General features: G+C 42.0%; 1 protein-coding gene across 6 annotated transcripts in view; it reads right to left on the bottom strand.

The window, feature by feature from the left end:
* The window catches only part of KIF16B (kinesin family member 16B), a 261851-nt gene that overhangs the window by 36584 nt on the left and 197536 nt on the right, over positions 1-27731 (bottom strand). The window contains exon 26 of one of the 6 annotated variants that reach the window (XM_090051148.1): positions 1687-4766. The exons of 4 other annotated variants lie outside the window; for them this stretch is intronic. In XM_090051148.1, the coding sequence (XP_089907274.1) occupies positions 4725-4766 (42 nt within the window). In that variant the 3' untranslated portion in view covers positions 1687-4724. Of the gene's footprint in view, positions 1-1686; positions 4767-23121; positions 23681-27731 lie in introns of those variants that run through there. One more of the 6 variants, XM_090051138.1, reaches the window with a different exon arrangement.

Below are 27731 nucleotides of genomic sequence, written 5' to 3'. Positions count from 1 at the left end.
GCATTTATGAAACATCCTCATCTTGCATGACCAACTACTGCTATAAATTGCAGTTACCCTTGCCTTTGAGAAATGCTAATAATGAAAACCCATCAAAGGGCTGCAATAAGTCTTACTGCTGACTAGATGGATACCTTTCTGACTACTCAGAATTAATGGCAGATCTTAGGGCCTTAACGAATAGCTGTCACTGAGAAATCTACCTGCAAACAAATAAGCAGTATTCTTCTATGTTTGATTTGTTATAGGAATAAAGCAGCAACTCTCACGATAAACTAGATGGATTAGGAAGAGCAATTAGCTACCTGCATTGTTTAAAATAATAAGAAAGGAAACATGCTCCAAATATGTAAATGAAAAACAAAAACATTTTAAAATCAGGTGCTTTCAATTGCATAGTTTCTACATGTTTCCGGGTGTTGGTCAAAAGACATAGGCAAACAACGTTCTTTGGGTAAAGGAGATATCTTTTATTAGACCAACAAAATAACTGGAAAAGTTGTTTTTTTGCAAGTTTTCGGTTACAAACACTCTTATTCAGGCAGAGGGAGGAAGAACCAGCAGCATACCTATAGGCTGGGGAACTCCCTTCTTGTCAGCACAGATGCAGAAAAGGATCTTGGAGTCGCTATTGATTCCAGGATGAACATGGGCCACCAATATGAGGATGCAGTCAGTAAGGCTAACCGCACCTTGTCATGCATCCATAGATGCATCACGAGCAGGGCCAAGAAGGTGATCCTCCCCCTGTATGTGACGTCGGCCAGGCCGCAGTTGGAGTACTGTGTCCAGTTCTGGGCGCCACACTTCAGGAGGGATGTGGACAACAGGGAGAGGAATAACGGCCACAAGTTGACTGAGAGTAGGTTCAGGCTAAATATCATGATGCACTACTTCACAGTCAGAGCGGCTAGGATCTGGAACCAACTTCCAAGGGAAGTGCTGCTTGCTCCTCTCTGGGGGGGTCTTCAAAAGGAGACCAAAATACTCACCTAGCCGGGGTTGTGTGACCCCAGCATTGTTTCCTGCCCATGGCAAGGGGTCGGACTTGATGATCTGCTCAGGTCCCTTCTGACCCTACCAACTATGAAACTATGAGAGGGAGGAGTTCAGTCCAGACTCCCTCTCTGCCAGAAGAAGGGTGTTTGTATCCAAAAGCTTGCAAAGAACAATTTTTTCAACTATTTATTTGGTCTAAGAAAAGATATTACTCATAGGCGACTCATAGTGGCTACATGGGGGTGCACTTGCCTCCTCTAATGGGGCTGGTACCCCCCACATGATGGCCAACACTGATGCTGGTGGCAGGGCTGTTGCCCCCCTGACAGAGCCACTGCCATTGGTGCCTTCTGCGCGTGCCCCCCCAGATTCAGGAGGCACCAGTCACTCATGATATTACATTTATCCAAAGAACCCTGTCTGCCTAGTTAATGCAAAATCTTTAAACAGACATGAAAACTATCTGCTGTATTTAAGCAGTCAAACACCTGCTAAGACCGCATAATATACTGCATTTTCTCCCCAAACTATCAATACTTACTTGTCTAGTCAAAAGTCAAACTCAAAGAAGAGCAATATCTTCTTTACTGGACATCCAACTTATAAATAGTTATACTTTCAACAGCATTTTTCCAATATAAAAAGTATATAGAGGTATAGGGATGAGTATTGTTGACTCTCAGTTTTGAGCCTTGCAAAATTTCATGTTTTTCTGAAGACTCCAAATCATAGAGAGTCAAGAAAATATGCAAGAAACTATTTTTAATATCTATGAAAGCAAGTTTCTAGGCTGCCTCATTGCAGAGAAAAGCATGCATGTATGGCATATATGCATTCTAGATGTGCCCTTATGTAAAACCTTTATTTAAAATTACTTTTAATTCAAATCTCATGATTCAGAAGGCCTTATATGAATGCTTGGTGTTTGCAGGATTGGGCCGTTAGTCCATATTTACACAAGGTTCATGACAATTAACTCATTACAAACACATATTTTCTTTTAAAACAAGTATTATGCAACTGAGATGACATGAGAAGGCCAAACTGTTTTACTAATCCAGAGAGAAATGAAGGAAAAACAAAGCTGAAATCTCTTTAAAAAATCCTTCCCAAGCTACTTCATCCTCAAGACATACAAGCTTCCATGTCACAATAAGATATGGGTACCTAGAAACCTTCTACTTCAATTGCACAACACAATTAGAATGGAGATTATGTTAATTTACACAGGCAAACAATACATCTCTAATACTGAAACAGGTTTCTGTTCATCAATACTCTGATTTAAGTCTTAAGAAGATGTAAATCTAATTCCCAGATTTAAAAAAATAAATCTACATTAAAATTGGAGTTAAAGCTGAGACAAATATGCAACTAAAGTGTCAAAATATTATAGGACTACTGGAATCGGGCATTACAAACTTTGGACATACAACGTTAAAATTAAACATAAAAGGAATCAAAACATTTTGTCTTGAAAATATATTGCTGAGGCACCCAAATAAACTTCCTCCTGTTGACACTGCCAGGCAACAAACATAATAATTAGAGCATAATAGTGTAAGTATTTCCAGCTCAGATGAAACCGATCTATAAAGCCACACCAGACTCATTATTTATTGCTCAGTTTCCTCCTTATTTAGAAATGTGAAACTCAAATGCAGAGAAGCTGAGGTCCTTATTCAGTGCCCAGTGCAGTGAACAGGAGAGGCCTTTCATAGATTTCATAGACGCTAGGGCTGGAAGGGACCTCAGAAGCTCATCCAGTCCAGCCCCCTGCTCCAGGGGCAGGAAGTCAGCTGGGGTCAAAGGATCCCAGCAAGGTAAACATCCAAATGTCTTGTAAAGGAGTTCAGAGTAGGTGCTTGCACCACCTATGGCAGCAGTCTGTTCCAGGCCTTGGGGGCTTGGACAGTAAAGGGGGTTTTCCTTATGTCCAGCCTGAAACAGTCTTGGAGGAGTTTGTGACCATTTGACCTTGTCATCCCTTGGGGCGCTTTGGTGAACAGGCGTTCCCCCAGATCCTGATCCTTATATACTTATAGGCAGTCACTACGTCCCCCCTGAGCCTGCACTCTTCCAGGCTTAAGAGTCCCATGGCTCTCAGTCTCTCATCATAAGGCCTGTTTTTCTGCCCTCTGATCATGTGCGTGGCTCTCTTCTGGACTCTCTCAAGCTTCTCCACATTCTTTTTGAATTGGGGAGCCCATAATTGGATGCAGTGCTTCAGCTGTGACCTCACCTAAGCTGAGTACAGCGGGAGGATGACATCCTGGGATTTGCTAGAGAAGCATCTATGGATGCAAGCCATAGCTTTGCTCGCTTTACCAGCTGCAACATCACACTGGGGGCTCATGTTCATTTTGTGGTCAATCATGACCCTCAAGTCCCTTTTGGTTGTGGTGCTAGCAAGTGTAGCACTGCCGAGCCCATAAGTGGGCTGTGGGTTTTTTTCCCCCAAGGTGGAGTGCCTTGTGTTTTTCTGTCTTGAATGCCATCAGGTTTTCTTCTGCCCATTTTCTGAGCCTGTCAAAGTTGGCCCGGATCATCATCCTGTCCTCAGGTGTGGACATTTTACCCCAAAGTTTGGTGTCATTGGCAAACTTGGCCAGTCTGCTTCGGATACCAATGTCCACATCATTAATAAAGATGTTGAAGAGTATAGGCCCAAGGACAGAGCCTTGGGGGACACCACTGGTCACAGTGCACCATAATGATTTACTTCTGCCTATTACCACTCTCTGGGTCCAACCTCAGAGGCAATTCCCCAGCCACTGGACTGTGATGTAGCCGACACCACAGTTGGCCAATTTTTCCATGAGATGATCATGGGACACCAGTTCAAAGGGTTTTTTAAAATCAAGATATATGACACCAATCTCTTCTCCCTTGTTCAGGTGATATGTCACTTGGTCACAGAAGAAGATGAGATTGGTCAGGCAAGACCTACCCACAACAAAACCATGTTGGCTATCCCTCAGGATGTTACCATCAGTCAGTTTGTCAAGAATGGTCTCTTTGATAATTGTTTCCAAGATCTTCCCTGGGATAGAGGTCAGGCTGATAGGCCTATAGTTCCCCAGATCAACTTTCCTCCCTTTCTTGAAGATAGGCACCACATTGGCCATCTTCCAATAGTTGGAAGATCTCACTTCACCTGAGCCCCATGAGTTCTCAAAGGTTCGTACCAGTGGCTGAGCTACGATACCTGCTAGCTCCTTAAGTACCCTGGTGTGTTAACTGTCTGGGCCAGCTGACTTGAAGATGTCCAGCCTCTCAAGGTGTTCCTTCACATGGTCTACATTGATGAAGGCTAACAATTCTTCCTCACCCTGGCCGTCCCTTGGGGTTGGGGAAAAAACAATGCAAAATGCCCATTATGTAGTTTGGCTTTTTCCTGGGCGTATGTTGTCAGTTGTCTCATATGGTTTAGCAGGGGTTCAATGTTATCCTTGCTTTTCCTCTGGCTCCCCACATTTCTAAAAAAGGACTTTTTATTGTCTTTGATACATGTAGCCAGTCGGAGTTCAGTCGCAGCCTTGGCTTTCCTGGTTTGCACCCTACAGGTCCAGACCAGTGCAAAGTACTCCTCCTCTGGGGTGGATCCAGCCTTCCATCCTTTATAGGTCTTTCTTTTTAGACACAGGAGGTCCACAAGTTCCCTGCAGTGTCAAGGGAACTGCTGTGCCCTTTTGCTGCCTTTCCTCTGAGATGGGATAGACATTTCAATTCACTTCAGTGGGTGCAGACCAAGGCATATAGCAAGTCTGGAGAAGAATGAAGAATAGCATCAGATCCAATCATCATCATACATAAACTGGATCCAAAAGCATTTCAAATGGCATTCTGATCATTTTCACCAAAAAACAGTTTTATTTTTCAAAATTTTCCAGATACCTGCTCACTGCAAAAGAATTTCTGGCTACGATTTAATATATTCCAGTAAGAGGGAATGCCTAACTAGACTTGGTGATGGCTACAGGGAATGAACTTGTAGGGGGAGGTGCAGATCTGTGGTCACCTTGGGGACAGTGGCTATCAATTATTAGAATTCATTATACAGCGTAGGGTGGGTAAGGTAACTCGTAGGGTGGAAGGGCTTGACTTTAGGAAGGCTAACTTCAGGGTGCTCATGAGTTTAGCTAATGATGCACTGCAGGGTAGAAGTATTAGTGAAATGGGAGTCCAGGAAGGGTGGTCGTTCCTAAAGGAAGCAACCCTTTGGGCGCAGAGGGAGACTATCCCATTTCAAGGAAAGGGGGTAAAGGGGCCAAACAACCTCCTTGGCTAAACAGAGAAATCCAGGAAAGCCTAAAAGCAAAAAAGAGACATATAGGCAGTGGAAGCAAGGGGAAACTACCAAGGAGGATTATACCTGCTTGGCCCACACTTGCAGGGAGGCAGTTAGAAGGGCCAAAGCAACCACGGAGCTGAGGCTGGCAACAGAAATTAAAGACAACAAAAAGTCCTTTTTTAGGTAGGGAGGGAGTAAAAGAAAGGTGCAGGGCAGCATAGGACCCCTGCACTGAACAAGCAGGAGCAGTTAGTGACAGACAGTGAGGACAAAGTTGAACTTTTCAACTAGATTTTTGCCTCAGTGTTCCTGAACAGGGTCAAGACAAGTCTCTGAATGGGTTCTTAGATGGGCATCACAGGGACACCAGCCCCACCAACTGTTGATGCTGACTTGGTGTAGAGTCACTTGGATGGACTGGATATGTTTAAGTCTGCAGGCTGGAATAAGCTGCATCCCAAGGGTGCTAAAGGAATTGGCCAGTACCAGCAGAACCACTGACACGGCTGTTTGAGCACTAATGGCACTTGGGTCAGGTCCCGGAGGAATGGAAAAGGGCCAGTGTGGTCCCTATTTTCAAGAAAGGGATGAAGGAGGAAGTGAGTAATTATAGGTCACTTGTTATAGTCTCACCTCTATCCCTGGAAAAGTCTTTGAAAAAATTATCAAGGATCATATTTGTGAGAGTCCAGTGGGAAAAATGATGCAGCAGGGCAACCAGGACAGGTTTGTAGCAGGTAGATCATGTCTGATCTCGTTTCTTTTTATGACCAGGTCACAGGATGTCTAGGCACAGGAATAGAAGTGGATATCAATTTACTTGGCTATTAGGAAGGCCTTCGATATGGTTTCTCATCCTATTCTCATAAATTAAGGGGCTGTGACTTAGATATTTACACAGTCCGGTGGGTGGCAAATTGGCTTGGGGGTTGCACCCAGAGAGTGGTGGTGGACAGTATCAACTTGGAAGGATGTGAGCAGTGGGGTCCCGCAGGGCTTGGTTCTTGGACCTGTATTCTTCAATGTCTTCTTCAGTGACTTGGATGTGGGAGCGAGATGTACTCTGTCCAAGTTTGTGGATGATACTAAATTATGGGGTGAAGCGAACACATCAGAGGGTAGGAAACAACTGCAGGCAGACCTGTACAGGTTGGAGGAGTGAGCTGAACACAATAGGATGCAGTTCAACAAGGAGAAATGCAGAGTGCTGCACCTAGGGCGTAAAAATATCCTGCACACTTACCAGCTGTGGAATTACCCTCTCAGCAGCACAAAAGCGGAAAGGAATCTCAGAGTCATAGTGGATTCCAAGATGAACATGAATCATCAGTGTGATGAAAACAACAGCAGAGCTAACTGCACTTTATCACGCATTAGCAGATGCATGATGAATAGATCAAAGGAGGTGATGCTTCCCCTCTATGCCGCATCGGTCAGATCGCAGTTAGAGTACTCTGTCCAGTTTTGCGAACCATACTTTAAGAAGGATGTGGATAACCTAGAGTGGGCCCAGTTAAGGGTTTGCAGGCCAAGCCCTGTAAGGGGAGACTAGGCGACCTGGATCTCTTTAGCCTCCAAAAGAGAAGGCTGAGGTGATCTCATGGCCTCCTACAAATTCATTAGATGGGGGCAGCAAGGAATTAGAGATGCTCTGTTCACCATGGTGCCTCCTGGGGTAACAAGGCACAACAGTCACAAACTGACAGAGAGCAGATTTGGGCTGGAGATCAGGAAGAACTTCACAGTAAGGGTGGCCAGAATTTGGAATGGGTTTCCAAGGGAGGTGGTGCTCTCCCCTACCTTGGGGGTGTTTAAGAGAAGGCTGGATAGGCATCTGGCTGGGGTCATCTGACCCCAGCACTCTTTCCTGCCCCGGGCAGGGGATCGGACTCGATCTGATGAGGTCCCTTCCGACCCTAGCACCTATGAATCTATATACCCTATTGCAAACTGGATAGGTCTGCTCATTTTTTAGTTTTTGGTTCTTTGTCTATGATTTTTTTGAATTCCATATCTAAAGCTCAACATTTTTCACTAGCACTATACTATTTCTTTAACTTTATTTTCATATTAAGCCTTGGAAAATGTACTTTTGTTTATTTTGTCTTGCAATGATTCATAACTTTCAGTTTTTCTTTGGGCTTTATGGCAAGGTAGAAATTTCTGGCAGGCAAAATTGTGCCTTTTGTATGTTCTGCACTATAGCAACACATGGTAAAAGAGCTCCCTTTATTGCTTTTGTACTCACTTTACCACGGGCCAGACAATGTTCTGAGAAGTCTGCAAGTAAGACCTTACTGCTGATATGAAATGAAAGATTCACCAATTTAGAAACTATAAATTGTGCTCTCACCTTTTTTCCCCTCAGCTTATCAGTTAACCTGCCTTTATTTAAAGAAAGAAGCACAATGTTATTTTCTACAACCCAAGTCTGAAAGGTCCTACAAAGAAAGTTTCTCATCATGAAAAAACTAATATTTACAAGATTTTTAAATTTTATTTTAATGGAATAGGGACTTGAGAGTTATAATCATAAAGATATTTTTATTCTATTACAAACTGGATAACATATTAAAAAGTTATTGTCCAAAACCAGCTAGAAAAATTTTGCACAAGTATATGGGTTATTCAAAATTAAAGATTTTAATTACAACTATCATCTTTTGATGCATCTTTCTAGTGTTAGGTTGCTAAGTTTTTTGCTGGTGGTACACCCCTTGCTAAGTAAGGCATTTCAAGAGCTCTGTGCAACAGGCAAGCCAAGGCATTCTGCAAAAAGGCAGTATCAACTCAGTCAGAAAAAAAGCAATGTGCGTGTTATAAACTAACTGAACGTTTTCCAGGCAGGATCTAAAGCCAGTTAATTGCCTCTTGAGTCTTTCCTTCATTTCTGACTGTGCACGGAGAGCGTTATGAAAGGAAAAAAGCAGGAATTTCTGATGAAAGTATCTATTACCATAGTAAAGAAAGAATACTTGCAGTGTATAATTTCTGCATGCACTAAAGTATAACTAGGCCGTTCTAGCTCAGTTAAAAAAATAAGGTCGATATTGTCCAAGCTTCTGTGTAATGGGTTACATGCATTTCAGTGGATTCATAAAATGTGCTAGTGTTTTAATAGAGCAATGTGTTACTTCCCATTTGAAAGGTTTTACTTCTTTAATTAGAAGATTGCTAGCCCTAGATTAACCTGTGAAGGAAGGCCCATAGCTGTTATTTCCCATACTGTGAAAGGAACGTCTCTTTCATGGTGATCATTCATAAAGGCTACCTAATCTGCATTTTCTCATAAATTAAAAAGTCTCATTATAAAAAAAAAGCCTCAAGTATATTATAGGATTGCCTGCTGCATTATTAGACTCAATCCTAGAAAGACTTCACTGAGGCTGCTTACCTGTATACCAGCTGTATAAGTGCCTGCATGAAACCTTACTTGGAAAACCATTCAATCATGTTCATGAAATGTATACCATTAATGGGAATCAAAAATAATCTGGCATTTTAAACTAAACTGAACTATGCTGTTATATGTTGCACTGAAGAGAGATTACAAATGATAAAACAACTATTCTGGTTGAAGATGTAATATCCTCCTCCTTTAAGGAGCTGAGAGGAAGCTTTTTTGGAAATGTGTCTTATTTTGGTTAAAAAATGCTTAAGTGCAAAAAGCTATTTTGGTTCCCTAAGAACACTTCCCCAATTTGGTATTACAACATAAAGTGACAAAAATCAGAGTAAAATATAATATACAGAGAGATACCTCTATAGTTAAGCAGTTCATCTAACCAAGAATGCCATAGAACTCATCTCTTATTTGCATATGACAGTCTCTAGCAACAGATTCTGGTACTAGTTGTCTGCTAACACTTAAAGTTACTGACCTCCACAAAACCTAGTAGTTTAAGTTTACAATCATTATGCATTGGAGTTGTAGACCAGCTTGTGTTAAATAATGCCACTTTCTAATAAGATACTATCAATATAGAAAGCTCAGACATACAAACTGAGTTGAAAAAAATGCTCACATTTACACTTTTCAAAAGTCATCATGCCTATAGTTACAATTATAGTTTACAATAAAAGTAACCCCTCCCCCACAAATATAGACACTACTTGCACAAACCATAACAATAGTTGCCCATGATACTTTCAATGCCAGATGAACAACCTATATCAATCTACTTCTCAAAGACCCAAAACAAAACCAGGAACTTTGCATCTGATCCTGAAGGTTAACAAACTTGTATTTTGACACATTGAGGGTGAAAACAGACTCCAGAAGGAAGTACCCTTCACAGAAAACGTACTTCAAATATATTTCTTCTTTTGAAATAAGAGTATCTAACTCAGTTATTCTAAACCATGAGAGAAAATCATCATCACAGGCAATCCCTCAAAATCAATGATGATAGCCTTGCATGATTGTGTTTTCTATGGGTCCGAATATGGCTGATAAGGCCTATCCAGGACTGACAGACACTGTTGCAGCTTGGGCACATGTTTCTATGTGAAATGGGTGGCTCTGGGCTCTTGATTTGGTCCACTGCATGTTGTTTCTTCCACTCCCATACTGAGATCCCTGCAACACTCTTCCTTCCTTTGGGGATGTCCTGTGTGATAGTTTCCCATGAGCTGACATTGCATTTTTTCAAGATAATCTTGAGGACATCCTTGAAGCGCTTTCTCTGCCCTCCTCCTGACTGTATGTTTTGACCGAGCTGGGAGAATAAAACTTCCTTCAGGAATCTGGAGTCAGATATCTAGATGACGAGGCCAGCCCAAAGAAGTTTATGTTGGATAATCATCACTTCAGTGTTCATGGTGTTTGCTTGTGAGAGGATGCTAATGTTGGTGTGTATGCCTTTTCACTAGATTTGAAGCATCTCCTGCAGGCAGCATTGGTAGTACTTTTCCAGCAGCTTGAGAGGTCTTCTGTAAGCCACTGACATCTCAGCTCCATACAGTAAGGTGGGGATTACAACTGTGTGATAAACCATGAGCTTCTTGGTTTTGGATCTGATGTCATGATCTTCAAACATCCATTTCCTCAGGTGTCCGAAGCTTGCACTTCTACATTTGAGGCAACATTGGATTTCTTCCTCAATGGTAGCCCTCTGCAAGAGGTGGCTTCTGAGGTATGGAAATTAGTCAAAGTCCTCCAGAATCACACCATGTATCTGAATTACTAGAGCTGGGGGCTGCTCATTAAGAGCTTGTTAACAGAGGACCTTGGCTTCTGAATGTTAACCATGAGTCCCATTTTCTTTTATGTAAAGATGCATACAAAGTGGTATAGGTGTTAACAATTACATTAAGGTCTGTTTCTGAGTGAGGCATACATTACACCATCATCTGGGAGCTTGAAGATTGATTTAGGAGGGTTCTTGCAATGATCTTTCCTGTGGTAGACAGCAAAGTGATCCCTCTGCAGTTCCCACAGTTGGACTTGTCTCCTTTCTTGAAGACTGTCACGAGGTCACCTGTTATTCCAAATGGTGAGAGAAAATGCCTCCTAAGGAACCCAATGTTGCCTTTTATATATCTCATCAGGGGTGTCCAACTGGTTGCATGCAGTCTGTGAAGATTTAGTTGTGGCCTCCAGGCTCCCGCATGGCCACGCCTCCCCCATATCACTTTGGCTGTATCAGTCTTCCCTCAACTGCCTCTTCCTATCTCTGTCCCAGGGTGTAGCAGTGTGGTGTACTGTGCAAGCAGCTGATGGCGAGTCTAGACTGTACATGGGTGGGGGTGGGGGAATTGCGAAACCCAAGGGACACCTGGAGCAGAAGTGGGGATGCTTCCATGCAAATGCACAGTGCAGAAGTGGGGGAGCCTGCATAGATATGCGGTACAGTGGAGGCATAGGGGAGAATCTGTGTTGGGCACAGCCCAGTGGTCTCTGCCTCACTTGGTATAGCCTGTATGGAATGTGGTCCCTACTAGTGCAGCCCTGGGGGCTTAGAAACTGGAGAGTCCTGCATTACACCAAAACCTTCACTTCAATAGGGAAGTATATGAAAAAACACTACAGGCTTTAGAAAACAAACGTTGTGTTCTTTGGTATAAAGTACTGTTCAATAAAGGGTTAAGACATTTTTATACTAGCTTCACCCTCTGGGGAACTATAGGAAATATTTCCATGCAGAACACAATAGAGCTATCTCATCTTAAGATGATAAAGGCACAGGTGATCATAGTAAACTCTAAATCTTGCCCAAAAGCACGCATCGAGTGTCTAGAAAAAGCCAAAAATATAACAAGGTAGGCAGACCCACACCCTTGATCAGAGCTGGAGATATTTTTTGCTTTGTTTTCTACCTTCAGCAATGTTGCCACTGTTGTTTCTTTTTGCTGGACTGAGGCTCAACCAACTAACTATCCAAGTCCCAATTTCATTTATTTCTTGAGTCATAAGTTATAGCTGGCATAGTGAAAAAAGAGTTGGAGGATGTCAATAGGCTCACAACACTACAGCTTACATCTTTTCACTGGACCTCCCGAGAGTCTCATATCTACACTGAAGAGAGTGGAACCATGTGGTACCATGCATAACAGTGCCTAGAAGACAGAAGAGTCATTGTTCCAAACCAAATTTAAGAACGCCCCCCAAAAAAGAAGAGGAGCATCACAAATCCCATCTATACTTGCCAATTGTCAATAACACCTCACCACTAAATTTGTATAGGCTGTACAATCCATCTGAGTTAGTAAGCACACAGTCAAGCAGTTAGCCTGCACTAAGCTCTGACTACCATGGCTACACTGCTGCTACCAATACCTAATAGCTGGTTTAAAGCTAAATGGAGTATGTCTACAGGAACTGCAGAGTAAACATCTCTCAATTCAAGCAGAGTTTGATAAAAGAACTGACAAGGAGACGCTACTCAATCCATCACTAGATCACTGACTAATATCACCAACATAGTTTCTCTTCCAAACCAGAGTTGTAGTTTTATTGATGGAAGCAAATGAAATTCAAGGTTTTCATAGATGCCTTGAAACAACTTTCTCAATCATTCAGAAAAACTATTTGACTTTGGATGACAACTAGAAAGACTGTCAATAACAAGAAGTCATTACTTGAGCAGGATATCAGTGTCCTTAAAAACAGCTGGCACTTTTCACTTTCTGACAGAAGGCAATGAATTAAAAAAAATCTGGCCCACTGCCTCCTATCTGACCTTTTCTAAAAAAGCAGAAAATGTGAGCCAACTCACCAAATTGTTGCTTGAGGTACTCCAATATCAACAGATATTTGGAAGTTGGTACCAAGAAGCTAAATTTCAATGAATGAGGGAAATATGAGTAAAGAGGACCTTGTCCTCTAAGATACTGTTTATTGAATGAGACCATTTGGTTTAGATTAGAACAATGTTAGTGATAAAAATAATACAGAAATTCACTAGTGGAAGAAAAGATACTTTTAAGTTGATTAGTTAAATGATCAATTAACCAGAGTGGTTTTTGCTGGGAGAGACTATGTGGATGCTATAATGGAACACAAGAGCACAGGATGTAATTAACGAACAAGGTTTTAAGAATCATCATGTCACTATCAGTGAGAACTGGAATGAGATTTCTGCCATCAGCAATTAAACCAGCCCCCACTGTTCTTTAATTTAACAGAGATTACCTGTAAACATGCAATACCCAAAGTCAGAAAGTATGGTTAGGGGCTTCTGGGCTCTCTTGAACTAGACTTTTATTATTGCCAGCTCTAGGACAGTAACGAGCTTTATTAGAAAATCATTACATTCCAAGGCAACTACACACAGCTGCAAGCGTAGATAGAGAAATCATTCAAATGGACTGTTGTTGGAAGAGACGGGATCCACCTCATGAAGAGAGAAGAGCAACTTTGCAGACAGGCTCACTAAGCCAGTGATGGGGGGCTTTAAACTAGGTTTACAGGGGATGAAGACCAAAGCCCTGAGGTCAGTGGGAAAGCAGGAGACCTGGAGGAAGCACAAGGAGGAAGGGGCAACACAGGAAGCCTCCTCATTCTTACTGAGAAAACAGGGCTAGTTACCTCAGGTGTCTGTACATGAATGCAGAATGTGGAAAACAAAGAGAAAGAACTGGGAGTCCTCACCTAGTCACAGAACTGTGTGATTGGAATAATAGAGACTTGGTGAGATAGCTTGCAGGACTGGAGTGCTGTCATGGATGGGTACAAACTATTCAGGAAGGACAGGCATGGGAGAAGAGGAAGATGAGTTGCTCTTGCTCAGAGCTCCAATATGAAACTGGAGACAGGCCTGTCAAAAGTCCCTGGGTTTGGGTAAGAGGGGAAAGCAACAAGGGCGATGTTATGGTGGGTGTCTGCTTTAGACCACCAAATCAGGAGGATGAAGCAGATGAGGCTTTCTTCCAACAGCTAGCAGAAATTTCCATATCACAGGTCCTGGTTCTCATCAGGCATGTCAATCACCCTGACATCTTCTGGAAAGGAAAGACAGCAGCTCACAGGCAATCCAGGAAGGTTTTGGGACAATGTGAGGGGCAATATCCTGGTGCAAGTGCTGGAGAGGACAACTAGGGGCTGTGCTTTTCCTGATCAGCTGCTCACAAAACAGGGAAGAATTGGTGGAAGGCAGAAATGAATGGCATCTTGGGCAGTAGCAACCACAAGATGATTGAGTTCAGGATCCTGAAGAAAGGAAGATAGGAGAGCAGCAGAGCAAGAACCCTGGACATCAGACAAGCAGAAAAACTCACTCATGGGTAGGATCCCTTCGGAGGCTAATGTGAAGGAGAAGTGTGTCCAGGAGAGTTGGCTGTACTTTAAAGAAACCTCACTGAGGGCACAGGAATGAATCACCCCAATGTGCAAGAAGAATAGCAAATATGGCAGGCAACCAGCTTGACTTAGCAGAGTACCCTTCAGTGAGCATAAACGTAAAAAGGATGTTTACAAGAAGTGGAAGCTGGACAGATGCCTAGGGAGGAGTACAGGAATATTGCTTGGGCATGCAGGGATGAAATCAGGAAGGTCAAAGTGCAATTAGGATCGTGGCTCACAAGGGATGTGAAGGGCAACAAGAAGGTTTCTACAAGTATATTAGCAATATGAGGAAGGTCTGGGAAAGTGTGGGTCCCTTCCTGAATGGGGAAGGCAACCTAGTCACAGATAATGAAGAAAAGCCTTATGTACTCAATGCCTTTGTTACCTTGGCCTTCACAAGAAAGGTCAGCTCCCAGACTTCTGGCACTGGGCAGCACATTTAGGGGAGAAAGTGAGCAGCCCTCTGTGGTCAAAGAACAGGTTAGGGACTATTTAGAAAAGCTGGACATATACAAGTCCATGGGGCCACATGCAATGCCTATGAAGATGCTGAGAGAGTTGGTTGATGTGATTGCAGAGTTGCTGGCCATTATATTTAAAAATGGGTGGTGACTGGGGAGGCCTTGAATGCTTGGAAAAGGGAAGGAGGAGGATGGAGGAGGATCTGGGGTACCGGTCAGCCTCACCCCACTCCCCAGAAAAATCAAGGAGTAGGTCCTCAAGGAATCTATTTCTAAGCATTTGGAAGAGAAAAAAGTGATCAGGAACAGTCAGCATGGATTCACCAAAAGTAGGTCATGCCTGACCAACCTTATTGCCTTCTATTATGAGATGACTGGCTCTGTGGATGCAGGGAAAACAGCAAACATGATATACCTTGACTTTGGCAAGGCTTTTAATATGGTCTCCCACAGCATTCTTGCAAGCAAACTACAGAAGTGCAAGTCAGATGAATGTAGTGGAAGGTGGACACAAAACTGGCTGGAAAATTTGCCTCAACAGGTAGAATTGATCAATGACTTGAGGGCTAGTTGGCAGCTGGTATCAAGGTGGAGTGCCCCACGGGTTGGTCCTCGGGCTGGTTTTGTTCAATATTTTTAATCAATGACCTGGAAAATGGTATAGAGTGCACCCTTAGCAAATTTGTAGATGACACCAAGATGGGGGGAGTAGTAGATATGCTGGAGGGTAGGGCTAGAATTCAGAGTGATCTTGACAAATTGGAGGATTGGGACAAAAGAAATCTCATGAGTTTCAACAAGGACAAGCACAAACTCTTGCACTTAGGACAGAACAATCCCACGCACTGCTACAAGCAGCAGGTCTGCAGAAAAGGATCTGCAGGTTACAGTGAATAATGAGCTGGATGAGTCAATTATGTGCCCTTCTTGCCAGGAAGGCTAACAGCATACTGGACTGCATTAGTAGCAGCGTTGCCAGCAGATTGAGGGAAGTAATTATTCTGCTTTATTATGCACTGGTGAGGTCACATCTGGAGTACTGAAACCTAGAGGTGGTGCAATCTCCATCCTTGGAGGTTTTTAAGGCCCAGCTCAACAAATCCTTGGCTGGAATGATCTACTTGGGGACGTTCCTGCTTTGAGCAGGGAGCTTGGACTAGATAACCTCCCAAGGTCCCTTCTAACCCTCATTTTCTATGAGTCTATGAAAAATAGTTAACTCCGATAACTCAGTGCCACTACAGAACTGCTTGCCCACTGGTGATTTGCACTCTCTCAACTACTGTGAATGGCCCTCAGAAACCAGGATTCATTCAGTTTCAGCTTTTGCGTAGTAAACATCTTGCACAGGAGCTTAGATGTAAAATCCATCTTTCCAGTTTTCTTCCTAGTCAATTGTATACTGTGCTAAGATCAACTATGTTTTTACTCCTATAGTCTCATCTGCTCCTGGTTACAGCTGGACTGTCCGAGTTCAATGAATACTGGTGATAACTTTACCATTATCAAATCATGTGTTGAGCAATGCAAAACAATTAATAGATTACTTGATGATTTTCCTGCTGGCTTATAAGAAAAAATGCTGTTGTTAGTATTTATTTATTTTTAAACTAACTGGTTGAAGCATGTGCTTTTAAGTAATAAGTAGGAGAAAAAATCTCAAGCTGCAGAAAAAGGTCAGATGGAGCACTTACAGTCTATTTATCTCATTATTTTAGTAATCAATAGCAAATGAAAAGATATTCTACGAGGATCATGCAAACAAAATTAAAGATACTCAAATACATACAGCAGTGGGGGCTAACTTTTTTAGCAGGTGTGTCCACATCTTTTCTGTAGTGGGGGGCCCAAAACTGAACACAGTACTCCAGACGTGGCCTCACCAGTGCTGAATAGTGGGAAGAATCACTTCCCTTGACCTACTGGCAACACACCTACCAATGCAGTCCAGTATGCCATTAGCCTTCTTGGCAACAAGGGTACACTGCCTGCTCATATTCATCTTATTGTCTATTGTAGCCCACCGGTCCTTTTCTGCAGACCTGCTACCCAGCCAGTCATCTCCTGGCCTGTACTAGTGCATGGGATTGTTCCATCTTAAGTGCAGGACTTTTCACTTGTTGAACCTCATGAGATTCCTTTTGGACCAATCCTCCAATTTGTCTATGTCTCACTGAATCCTAGCCCTACCCTCCAGCATATCTACTACTCTCCCCAGCTTGGAGTCATCTGCAAACTTGCTTAGGGTGCACTCCATGACATCTTCCAGGTTGTTAGTGAAGATATTGTAGAAAACTGGCCCCAGGACCAACCACTTGGGCACTCTACTTGATACCAGCTGCCAACTAGACATCAAGTCACTGACTACTACTCCTTGAGCCCGATGTTCCACCCAGTTTTTGATCTACCTGAAAGTCTAATCATCCAGCTCCTACTTCCTTAGCTCGCCTGTGAGAATGTTGTGGGAGACTACCAAAAGCCTGGCTAAAAATCAAGGTACACCACATCCATTGTTCTCCCCGCATCCACAGAGCCAGTCACCTCATCATAGAAGGCAATCAGGCTGGTCAGGCATGACTTGCCCTTGATGAATCCATGCTTACTGTTCCCAATCACTTTTACTCCTCCATGCGCTTAGAAATGGATTCCTTGAGACTCTTCTCCATGATTTTTCCAGGGACTGAGGTGAGGATGACTGGGCTTTGGTTCCCTGGATCGTCCTTTTTCCCCTTTCTTAAGGGGAACTATGTTTGCCCTTTTCCAATCACCCTGCACATCTCCTGATCACTGTTAGTTTTCAAAGGGGATGGCCAGTGGCCTGATGCAATCACATCAGGGTGGGCAGACCATACCACGGGGGAAGATGGGGAGAAAGAAGGGAAAGTGCCACTGAGCATGGAGAGGAAGTGAGGGGGTAAATTCTTAATAGCTTCAGGTTAAAAAAATACCCTGTCTCTAGGAGCTTTGCCTGCAAAATAGTCAATGAAAAGGGAGAATGTATTCATGCCACTGCACTGCTTTGGATTCTCCCCTGGCCTTGCATCCTCCCCAAGTGCCACTCTAATCCCCTTCCCCTGACCAATGTGCTGCTTTTGTTTTTACTTCCTAACCTATCTCCCAGTGTGCTGCTTGTCCTTTCCCCAATCTACTGCATACTCCACATAGAGGCTTGTGGGGCCACAGGCTGGCTATCCTTGATATAGAGGAAGCCTTGTACACAAGGATAAATTGCCTGTAGCATTCCCAGAAGTATTAATATCATATGGTAGACTGGAAAAGTGTGTGTAACAAAGTAATAATACAATTGTGTTCAGAAAGCATTCCTCCGTTGCTACCTGAAGGATATCAGAATATAAATGTAAAATTATATATGCTGTAACTACTGTAATTTGTACTGAACAAAGGTGAAAACTATAATAATATGTTTTCATGAGAGTACTGTAACCGTTATAGACAGATATGGATTCTAAAAAATTACTGTTGTATTTTATTTTCAATATTTATGGAAAGTGGGATTACTTAGGCTAAGTGCTAAGCAGGAAAGAAAAATTATATTATTTCACTGTTTTATGATCCATATTTTATAGATTTTGTTTCTTTTGTAGTTTAAATAAAGACACAGCCTACTCTTTATATGCATTATACTATCTACAGGTCACAAGCTCTTAGTTCATTTTGTAAATAGTTTCATTCTATCCTCAAGTTCATACACAAGTTTTTCTGTAACCTTTGCTTGTTGACTACAATACTTTAGATTTAGCCTTTGCCTTTAGGATATCAATATTAATTTTGGGAAGTGAACAATTTTTTCTATGTCCTTTTTAGTTATACAAAAATGAAGTAAAACTACATATTTCCATTCTTAAAAAATTCTAAGTGTACTTAACAATCAGGAAACCTTACTTGTTGTGAATCTTAATTTATAGTAATTGTACAATACATTTTCTTTTGAGTTTACCGTGTAATTGCCACAGGTAAAATTAGCAAAACCATTCCTGGGGATTGGGATATTTAGGTAGTTGAATCTGTTAAATCATTGTTAACAACTGAGAGGTATGAGGCTGTTTGAACTTAAAAGAATCTGGACAAAGAATTCAACTATAGAAATCATCTTCCCAAAATAATTGAAACAAATAGAGATTGTAAAGAGATGTTAAATAACGTTTAATTACTTTGTATTCTTTTACTGACTAATGCAATCACCTACTTTAATATTTAATTTGATTTAACAGATTTTCTTTAAATTTTGGTTTCTTTAAAAAATTGTGCAAATAAAATAAGCATCAATACGTATTCTTTAAGGCTCAATTCCTTATATAAGTTCATTGAAGGCTTACGGCCTTAGTATAAACAACAAAGATTTTTAAAAAATCATGAGAAAAACATCTGGCAATAAGTAAAAACATTCACAGTTCCAAACTTTTCCATTATTATGCACATACTGAAAATGCCTATTAAGTTAGTTAAATGTGCATTTACTGGTGCCAGTATTTTACACAGTCCAGTGCTAAAACCAATGGAGCTCCAGGGTGAAAAGCTGTGAAGCAAGGAGTCTTCAAATTCTTCTGCAAAACAATTGATAAGACCCATAAGCTCAATGGCTGGATGACAATATGATTAGAAGTTTTGCAAGCCAAGTAGCTCATGGTTATTTCTATCCTCAACCTTTTCCCTTACAATAATTACGCAGATTACATGAAAACACTGTATTAAAGGAACTTTACAACTGCACTGTTAAACGTTAAGATTCCATCTGAAATGTTGGCCTGGATACTAATGGTGTTTTATTTGTTACATTCATATATTCTCCAATAGGAGACAGCTCTATACATCTATAACATTTTTTTAAAATATTAAGGAAGTCAGTTGCCTAAATCAAAATCAGTAACCCCCTGGCAAAATAAATCAAAATTGCCCTTCCTACATGACTCTGCATGAGTACTACAGATGCCGAACCCTCCTTGTGGGCACAGAAGAAGTATACTATGAAAGCTAATATAGTCCAAGTATTGTTCACCAGGAGGAAAAAGAGCTTCACAACTCTAAGGCCACATCCAGAGGAGAAAAGCCATGAGGTATGTGGAACCGTAGACCCATCAGAGGCACCACACACCACACATTCAGGTGTTCCCTGCACTACCTTGTATCATGGAGCTTTGGCCATGTGTAGGGGTGCACGTGAACTCCCTAAGCTTGGCAATGCATCCTGTGAAAAAACACCACTGACACTGCCAGTGACACCTGAGGGCAGACGGCACTCACACCCCTCCCCGCCCAACCGCCAGCACTGCAGTAGCCGCCTGTGGGAAACTCTCCGCTCACCACCGCCATGCCCCTGACACCCATCGCCACCACCTGCAGGTGGTTGCTGTGCCCCCCCAGCCTCTGGGGGCATGCAGCACTCATGACATGGAGGGTTTTGTGACCCTGGGAGATCCCGGGATCAAAAAAACCCAAAACACACAGAAATGAAATGGGGTGGCACATGTGATGGCACTGCATGCTGCCCAAGACTGGAGCCTGGCTGGTCAGAGCCATGCTACGATTGTTGGCCAGACTCCCAGCTGCAGAAGCACCGTGGCTGCAGCTTTCCTGCTCCCACCCCAGGGCCCGAGGTAAGGCTACTAGGAACAGCACAAGGTCTAAGCCACTTATTTTAAGGTCTTGCGCTGGGAGAGAATGGCTTATTCTAAGTCACCTAGACCTAAACTGGAGTGGTTTGTGCAGCAGTTCACTGGTGCTGGAATCAGCATACATGGTCACTGTGGCTCCCAGGTGGGGAGCCTGATGTAAGACATTTGGAGTGGGGGGAGGGCCAGGCAGAATCGGGTATGTGATGGGGGTTGATGGCAGAGATGTGGGGCAGAAAATCTTCAGTGCTTTATTTTTCCATGGGAAATTTTCCATTTCTAAAACTGCATTGTTTCAAAAATTCATTAGTAACAATGAATGGATACCAATACAATATTAGGCAAGCGTGGCAATTTCAAAGTTGTAATTAAGGTTTTTCAGGTGATTATCCCTAGGAAGTGTGTGAGAGAGTACATATATGTTTTACTGATTTGTAAACAGGACGGTAAATACACTCACATAACAATCCAAACAAAACAAATCAAGTTATGAATTCACCTAATTGGCTGTGCTGGTCAAATCAAAACCAAAGCTAAAATTCTTATTTCATCTCAGGCTGCAAGTGAAAGCAAAACCCAAACTAAAACTGTGATTAATTTTTGTTTCACTTTCTTTTCAGCAAACACAAAGAGCAGTGTCTTATTTCTTTTCTTGAATTGGGGAAGTTTCATAGATTTCATAGACGTTAGGGCTAGAAGGGACCTCAAAGATCATCAAGTCCAGCCCCGCTGCCCCAGGGCCAGGAAGTCAGCTAAGATCAAAGGATCCCAGCAAGATAAGCATTCAGGCATTTCTTGAATGAGTCCAGAGTAGGTGCCTGCACCACTTCTGGAGGGAGTCTATTGTAGGCCTTGGAGGCTCAGACAGTAAAGAAATTGTTTCTTATGTCCAGCCTAAAATGGTCTTGGAGGAGTTTATGACCACTGGCCCTTGTTTCTCCTTGGGGTGCTCGATGTTCTCCCAGGTCCTGATGTACACCCCTTATGTACTTATAAGCAGCCACCAGGTCGCCCCCCGAGCCTGTGCTTTTCCAGGCCGAAGAGTCTCATGGCTCTCAGCCTCTTTATAAGGACTATTCTCTTGCCCTCTGATCATGCGTGTGGCTCTCCTCTGGACTCTCTCAAGCTTCTCCACATCCTTCTTGAATTGTGGAGCCCATAACTGGATGCAGTACTCCAGCTGCAGCCTCACCAAGGCCGAGTACAGTGGGAAGATGACATCCTGAGATTTACTTGAGAAGAATCTATGGATGCAAGCCAGAGGATTTTTTGCTTTATCAGCAACAACATTGCATTGGTGGCTCATGTTCATCTTGTGGTCAGTTATGACCCTCAAGTCTCTTTCAGCCGTGGTGCAAGGAAGCATAGCACTGCCAAGCCTGTAAGTATGCCTCAGGTTTCCCCCCCTCCCCTCCAAGGTGGAGTACCTTACATTTATCGGTATTGAACGTCATCAGGTTTGTATCTGCCCACTTACTAAGTTTATCCAAGTCAGCCTGGATCACTAGTCTGTCCTCAGGTGTGGATGCTATGCCCCAAAGTTTAATGTCATCAGTGAACTTAGCCAGTGCACTTCTGACGCCAATGTCCACATTGTTGATAAAGATGTTAAAGAGAACCAGACCCAGGACAGAGCCGTGGGAGATGCCACCGGTCATGGAGTGCCATGATGATTCGCTACCATCGACCACTACTCTCTGGGTCCGACCTCAGAGCCAATTCCCAGCCAACAGGCTGTGGTGTAGCTGAGGCCACAGTTGGCCAATTTTTGCATGAGGAGTTCATGGGACACCAGATCAAAGGCCTTTTTAAAGTCCAGATATATAACATCAACCTCTTCTCCCTTGTCCAGGTGATATGTCACCCCGTCATAGAAGAAGATGAGATTGGTCAGGCAAGACCTACCCATGACAAAACCCATGCTGGCTATCCCTCAGTATGTTGCCCTCAGCCAGCTTATCCAGAAGGGTTTCCTTGATCATTTTCTTCAGAATCTAACCAGGTCAAGCTGATTGGCCTGTAATTTCTGGGATCTATTTTCTGCCCTTTCTTGAAGATGGCTACCACAATAGCCTTCTTCCAGTCTTCAGGTACTTCACATGAGCGTTACAAGTTTTTGAATATTTTTGCCAATGGTTAGGCTATGACACCTGCCAACTCCTTGAGTACTCTAGGGTGTAATCTGTCAGGACCAGCTGAGTGGAAGGTGTCCAGCCTCTCAAGGAGTTCCTTTACAAGGTCTACACTGATGCTGGGTATAAATACGCCCTCACCCTGGCCATCCCGCAGCATGATATAGGCAGGGCGGTCCCTTTGGGCTGATGAAAGACCGACATGAAGTACCCATTAAGCAGACTGGCCTTTTCCTGGGCGTCAGTTATCAGCTGTCCTGTTTGGTTCAGCAGGGGTCCAATGTTACCCTTGGTTTTTTTTCTGACTCCCTACATATCTGAAAAAGGACTTTTTATCCTTGATATGTGAAGCCAGATGGAGCTCAGTTGTGGCCTTGGCTTTCCTGATCTGCTCCATGCAGGTACAGACCAGTGCTGAGTACTCCTCCTTGGTGGTAATTCCAGCCTTCCGGCCTTTATAAGTCTCTCTTTTGAGGTGCAGGAGGTCCTGAAGTTCTCTGCTGAGCCAAGGGGGGTGCTGTGCCCTTTTGCTACCCTTCCTCTGAGATGGGATGGCCATCCCTTGTGGTGTCAGGATCACTCCCTTGAGGAGCAACCACTCCTTTTGGACTCCTCTTCCTGTCAAGTCATGGTACCTTAGGGCCTCAACAACGAGCCTCCTGAGCTTGTCAAAGTCAGCTTTCCTGAAGCTGAGTGTTTACATAAGCTCTGTTATTTTTTTAGTGCTTTGAAGTAGTCAAATAATGGCTAATCAGAAAAAAAATAGTGTGGGGCATCATGATACTGAAGTTCAAGCCACTGAAGGAAGGAAGAAAGTAGGTAGATGTAAATATTGCGGGCAAGAGTATGCTAACAATGCAACAAGAATGAAGAAACTTTTAATAACATGTAGAAACTGTCCTGAAAGAGTACAAGCCATATACAGAAAGCTAATATAATCAAATGGTGGAACACTGTCATCTGAGAAAAGCCTACTTCAGGAATCTTATGTAAGTAAATTAATATGTTAAACAACACACAGACTAGCATCTATATTGTTTTAAAACATTATAATTTTAAAAGCTGTTAATGGAACTGTGGACTTATTATTTATTTAAAATATTTGTACCCTGCTTTCCTGTTTGCACTCAGCACCCAAACTGGCTTAGGCTTAACAGTATATTTTTAAAAATTACATAATAGATAAATAATTAACTACTTCAACCCAGCAGAGTGAGCTTAGTCCTCTGGCCAATGGCAGAGGCCAGACTATACTTCCATTTGGCTCTGCAGTCCCAGGGCAACTGAGCAGCAAGTTGAGCAGCAGAGTGGTCTTTGTGGCAGGGAGGTGGGAAGCAAGCTCCCTGATGCTTCTCCTTCTTCTGATGGATGATGCCAGACTAGAATAGGGTAAAAAAAAAAAAAAAAAAAAAAAGCTTTTCCCCCTTTTGTTGCAGGAACTTGGTAGCTCAAGTGAAATAGCAGATTTGCACAGTTCTTTGGGTGTGCTAAAATTAGTGTGTCAACAGTTTTCAGTGCCCTTGCTTTCTTCTTAAAATTTAAACAAACAATGTAAGGGAAGTATTGTGTATTGTCTTTACATTTTTACAATAAAAATAATTTCTTTACATATAAAGCTTTGAATTTGTTTGACTATAACATTTAAACCATATTAAGTGTGCTGTATTAAATTTTCTTCCTAATCAAATGTTTCAGTCCAAATACTTATGGCTATTGGGACATAAAATTAACGTGGGGATACTTTTTTTAGTTTTGTTTACTAAATGCAAGTCAAATAAACGTGCTAAGTCAGATCATGCTCTATTTAGGACATTGGAAAATTTTCCGGAAGATTTCCCAGAAAACCCATGTCTCTGGTTGATGAGTTCACGGGGGTGGGGAGTGATACCTGTGGTAGGGGTTGGTGGATGCACGTGGGTGGGTGGAGGGTGAGTGTTGCCAGGTCAGGGGTTTGGGATTAGCTCAGCCCTGGGTTTGGGGTGAGTGGTTGCGCTTTCCCAGCATTTGGGAGATTGGGTTAATTCTTTCCTAGATCAGGTTAATCAGCTCTCGACCTCAGTTAAGGCACCTCCAGAGGTCCACTTACTTGGATAGGGTATGTCATTTTTGGCCAAAATGAACCTCCTGAATGCCTGGGCATGTAGACGGACCTAAGCCTGCTGAGGTCAATTGAAATGTAATGTTTGTACATATCCGAAGGGTCTAACTAGAAATCTTGCCATATGCTTCCGCTCTTACACTGAAGGACTGTTCCCTCAAACACTACTACTAACCAAAACTGTGGCAGAGTACTTTGGAGACAGAGTTTTATTCCCCATATTGCTTGCCTAGTACCCTAAGTATATATTTTACTTCACAGAAACAAAGAGAACCTCTGCCCTGTTTAAAAAACAGAAGTTAAAGCACAAATAAAGGGAGAGGGCGCATAGGGAAGGGTTAACAGAATTAACATCAAGGCAGTAGGGTTATACGGCAATTCAACTAGTTCCTATATCTGCAGTCATTATTATATTTTAGTGTTACACAAAAATTACCTTTGTAAGAAGTAGGCTCCAAGAAGACCCTAAAACCTACAGCAAAATGCCTCATAAGCTACTGCCTTCAGCTTTTCATATCAAGGTTTTAAATACATAAAACTAGGTGGACATGCATTAAAAAATGGTGGTGGTTTATTTGTGCATAAGATGCTTTAAGGATACACATATGGCATAATAATTCCATAGCCTGCAGAGCCTTAATTTAATGTGAATAAAGTTATTTGGAAATTTAAAAAAAAAAAAAAAAAAAAAAAAATCAGAAAAAAATTACATCTCTGCAAACTATGACATGGTACCTCTGAACTATTTCAGAAGTATTTTCTGATGTTAGGGAAGAAATACTTCTTATACACAACAAGTAAATATGCCTATTAACAACCAAAATAAGCAATGACATTAGCTTCAGTCAAAAAACATGATAATATGGCATTCAAAGATGTTTCTGATAAGCAGAGGTTACTGACTTCAGCATTAAGGTTGTGGCATCCCAGGAACATGACTATTATTCACACTTCTGGTAAGAGCTTTTCCTCTAATAGGCTAGATTAAAAAATAAATTGGCAATACTGATATTGTAAATGCATTTTCCTAGAGGCTATGGTTTGAAACATAATGCATGTTGAAAATGCATAGTATCCAAAGATTATCTCTACAACAATGGTGCCCAATTCCAATTAACTAAGGTTCAGTAGACAGATTAATGGAATATACTATATCTATGCAGTAAATCCCTCCCAATTCACTCGCCAGGATGGATTAAGGGGCCACACGCTAGTCAGGCCTCTCCTTCAGACAGAAGTTTACACTCTGACACCCCACTGTTTCAGCCCTTGGACACTACATACCTAAACAATTGTATAAGCATATAAAGGGCAGCTTGGAAGTTTTTAATTTTTTTTTTTAATGAGACAGGAAGTTTGGTCACTTGCTGCACGAAGTGCTGCTTATACATTCAAAGACAAAACTACAAAAATATTTTAGAAAACATGACATTCCCAGAAGATTCAGAGACTTGGGAATCATATAAAGGTAAAATTGATTTCTGCTAACCTTATTTAAAAAAAAAATCCTGTAGCCACAAAGCTAAAATTGGCTAAAATGCAGTAGTGTTCCTATCTGTACATCTGGTATCCTTATCTTTTATTGTGAATACGTAAATCCAAATATATATTTTCACTTCCCATGAGTGGACTCTGCATGTTTTTCCCTTGAAATTTTTCAGAAAGTCCATTTTTAGGAAAAAGAAATCCACCAACTTACTATGCAGTGCTTCCTTGAATACATAGAGGTAAAGTATGCAAAAAAAATCCTCATGGGAAACCGCCAGTACCCCTTCATAAGCAAACCCTATAACGGAAGAACTACAAGAAGAACCTCAGTCAGTGGGTGCATTTACTTGTTCATTACTGTACTTTTGCTACTGAGCATTAAATTTAGTACCTGTGGGTGCCTGCAGACAGGCCGGGAGGCTGCTTTGATGTGCTGTAATTATAGCTTGTTGGAGCAGACTCAATTAATCAAACCTGCTGGAGCGTGCTAATTAGCATGGTCCAGCCAGCCTCCGCATCTTGTGCATCAGCCTCCCTGCACTTCAAAATGGGACCGGGGTACTTTAAGTAAAGCTCGTTTGATGAACTTTAAGTGCCCCTCCTACCATTTTGAAGTGCAGGGATGCCAATACATAAGACGCTGCAGTGCTTTAATTAGAGCAGCTCTCGGAGTTGTTCCAATTAAAGCGTCATCATTCTCAACTACTTTCCCCCCTGGAGAATGTGTAATAAAAGCCCTGTAATGTGAGGTACTGAATAAGGCACATTAGGCTGCTCTAATGCACAGTAGTGAAGACACATGCTTTTTAAATGACGTTTAATGCACAGTAGCCTGTTTTTACTGCTCATTTGCATATTGGCATGATTTCTGACATGACGCTTAATGCGCAGTAAAACAGGCTGCCCAATGTTCTGTGTGCCACACACAGTCTTCCTGAGTCAATTATAGTAGTCAAGTTGGCCACCATATGGCTCAAATTGTTGCTGTCCTGGGTGCACAGTGTGCACCCAGCAAAAAAAAATGCTCAGGATTTTATTGTATCGCATTAATTGCACATGTAGATGCACCCACTGATAACTACTCCACTCCCCTGTAATAGGCAGACAGGGTTGAGAGACAGAGGAAAAAAGCCAGCAGGCAGTGCTTTGGATCCATCACCCTAATATATCAGCCCATATTATGGAGCTTTCAAAAGTAATAATTTGCCCAGCAGTCAAGGTGGGGGAGCAGGGTGTTATCAAATCCATGATGCAGCACTATACAAAAAAGGATACTTTGAAAAGAAAAAAGAAAAAGGATAGAGAGAGAGAACAAGAGCAAGAAAGAATCTGCTCTGAAAGTTTATGCTTTGCAGCTAAGGAATCTGTCAATATTCCTTATCTAAAGACAAACAAAAATATATTCATTATATTGTTTACAGCACCTGAACGCCAAATACTGTCTGCATTAAAATTAAAAAGATAACTACAGAATCATTAGCCAACTAGCAATGTAAGAAAATGGAAATTGTCTATATGAGTATTGTGCAGACCTAATACAATATGCATTGTTAATACCCAAATACAGTATTTATAGCTTGCAGCATTTAATATTACACTGGTGCCATTTTAGTCCTTTAAAATTTGCATGCAGCACATTTCAATTACATACATTTGGTTAGTTATCAACATCTACTTATTTATCGAATTTTAAATGTGCTGCTAAGTAAAATAATATATGGCATATTTTGAGACTAGGATGTTAATCAGTTCCTCTTTCTGAAATGTTAGAGTTTTACCTTTCCAATAAATCAGGTTTTCAATACGTTCCTTTTGGGAATTCAGTGGCAGTAAAACAAAATGCA

The sequence above is a fragment of the Crocodylus siamensis genome, chromosome 1, assembly GCF_052110815.1.
Source record: "Crocodylus siamensis isolate JL-2025a chromosome 1, ASM5211081v1, whole genome shotgun sequence".
NCBI lineage: Eukaryota > Metazoa > Chordata > Crocodylia > Crocodylidae > Crocodylus > Crocodylus siamensis.
Note: the sequence above shows the minus strand (reverse complement) of the source record. Positions and strands in the feature narration are given on the sequence as shown.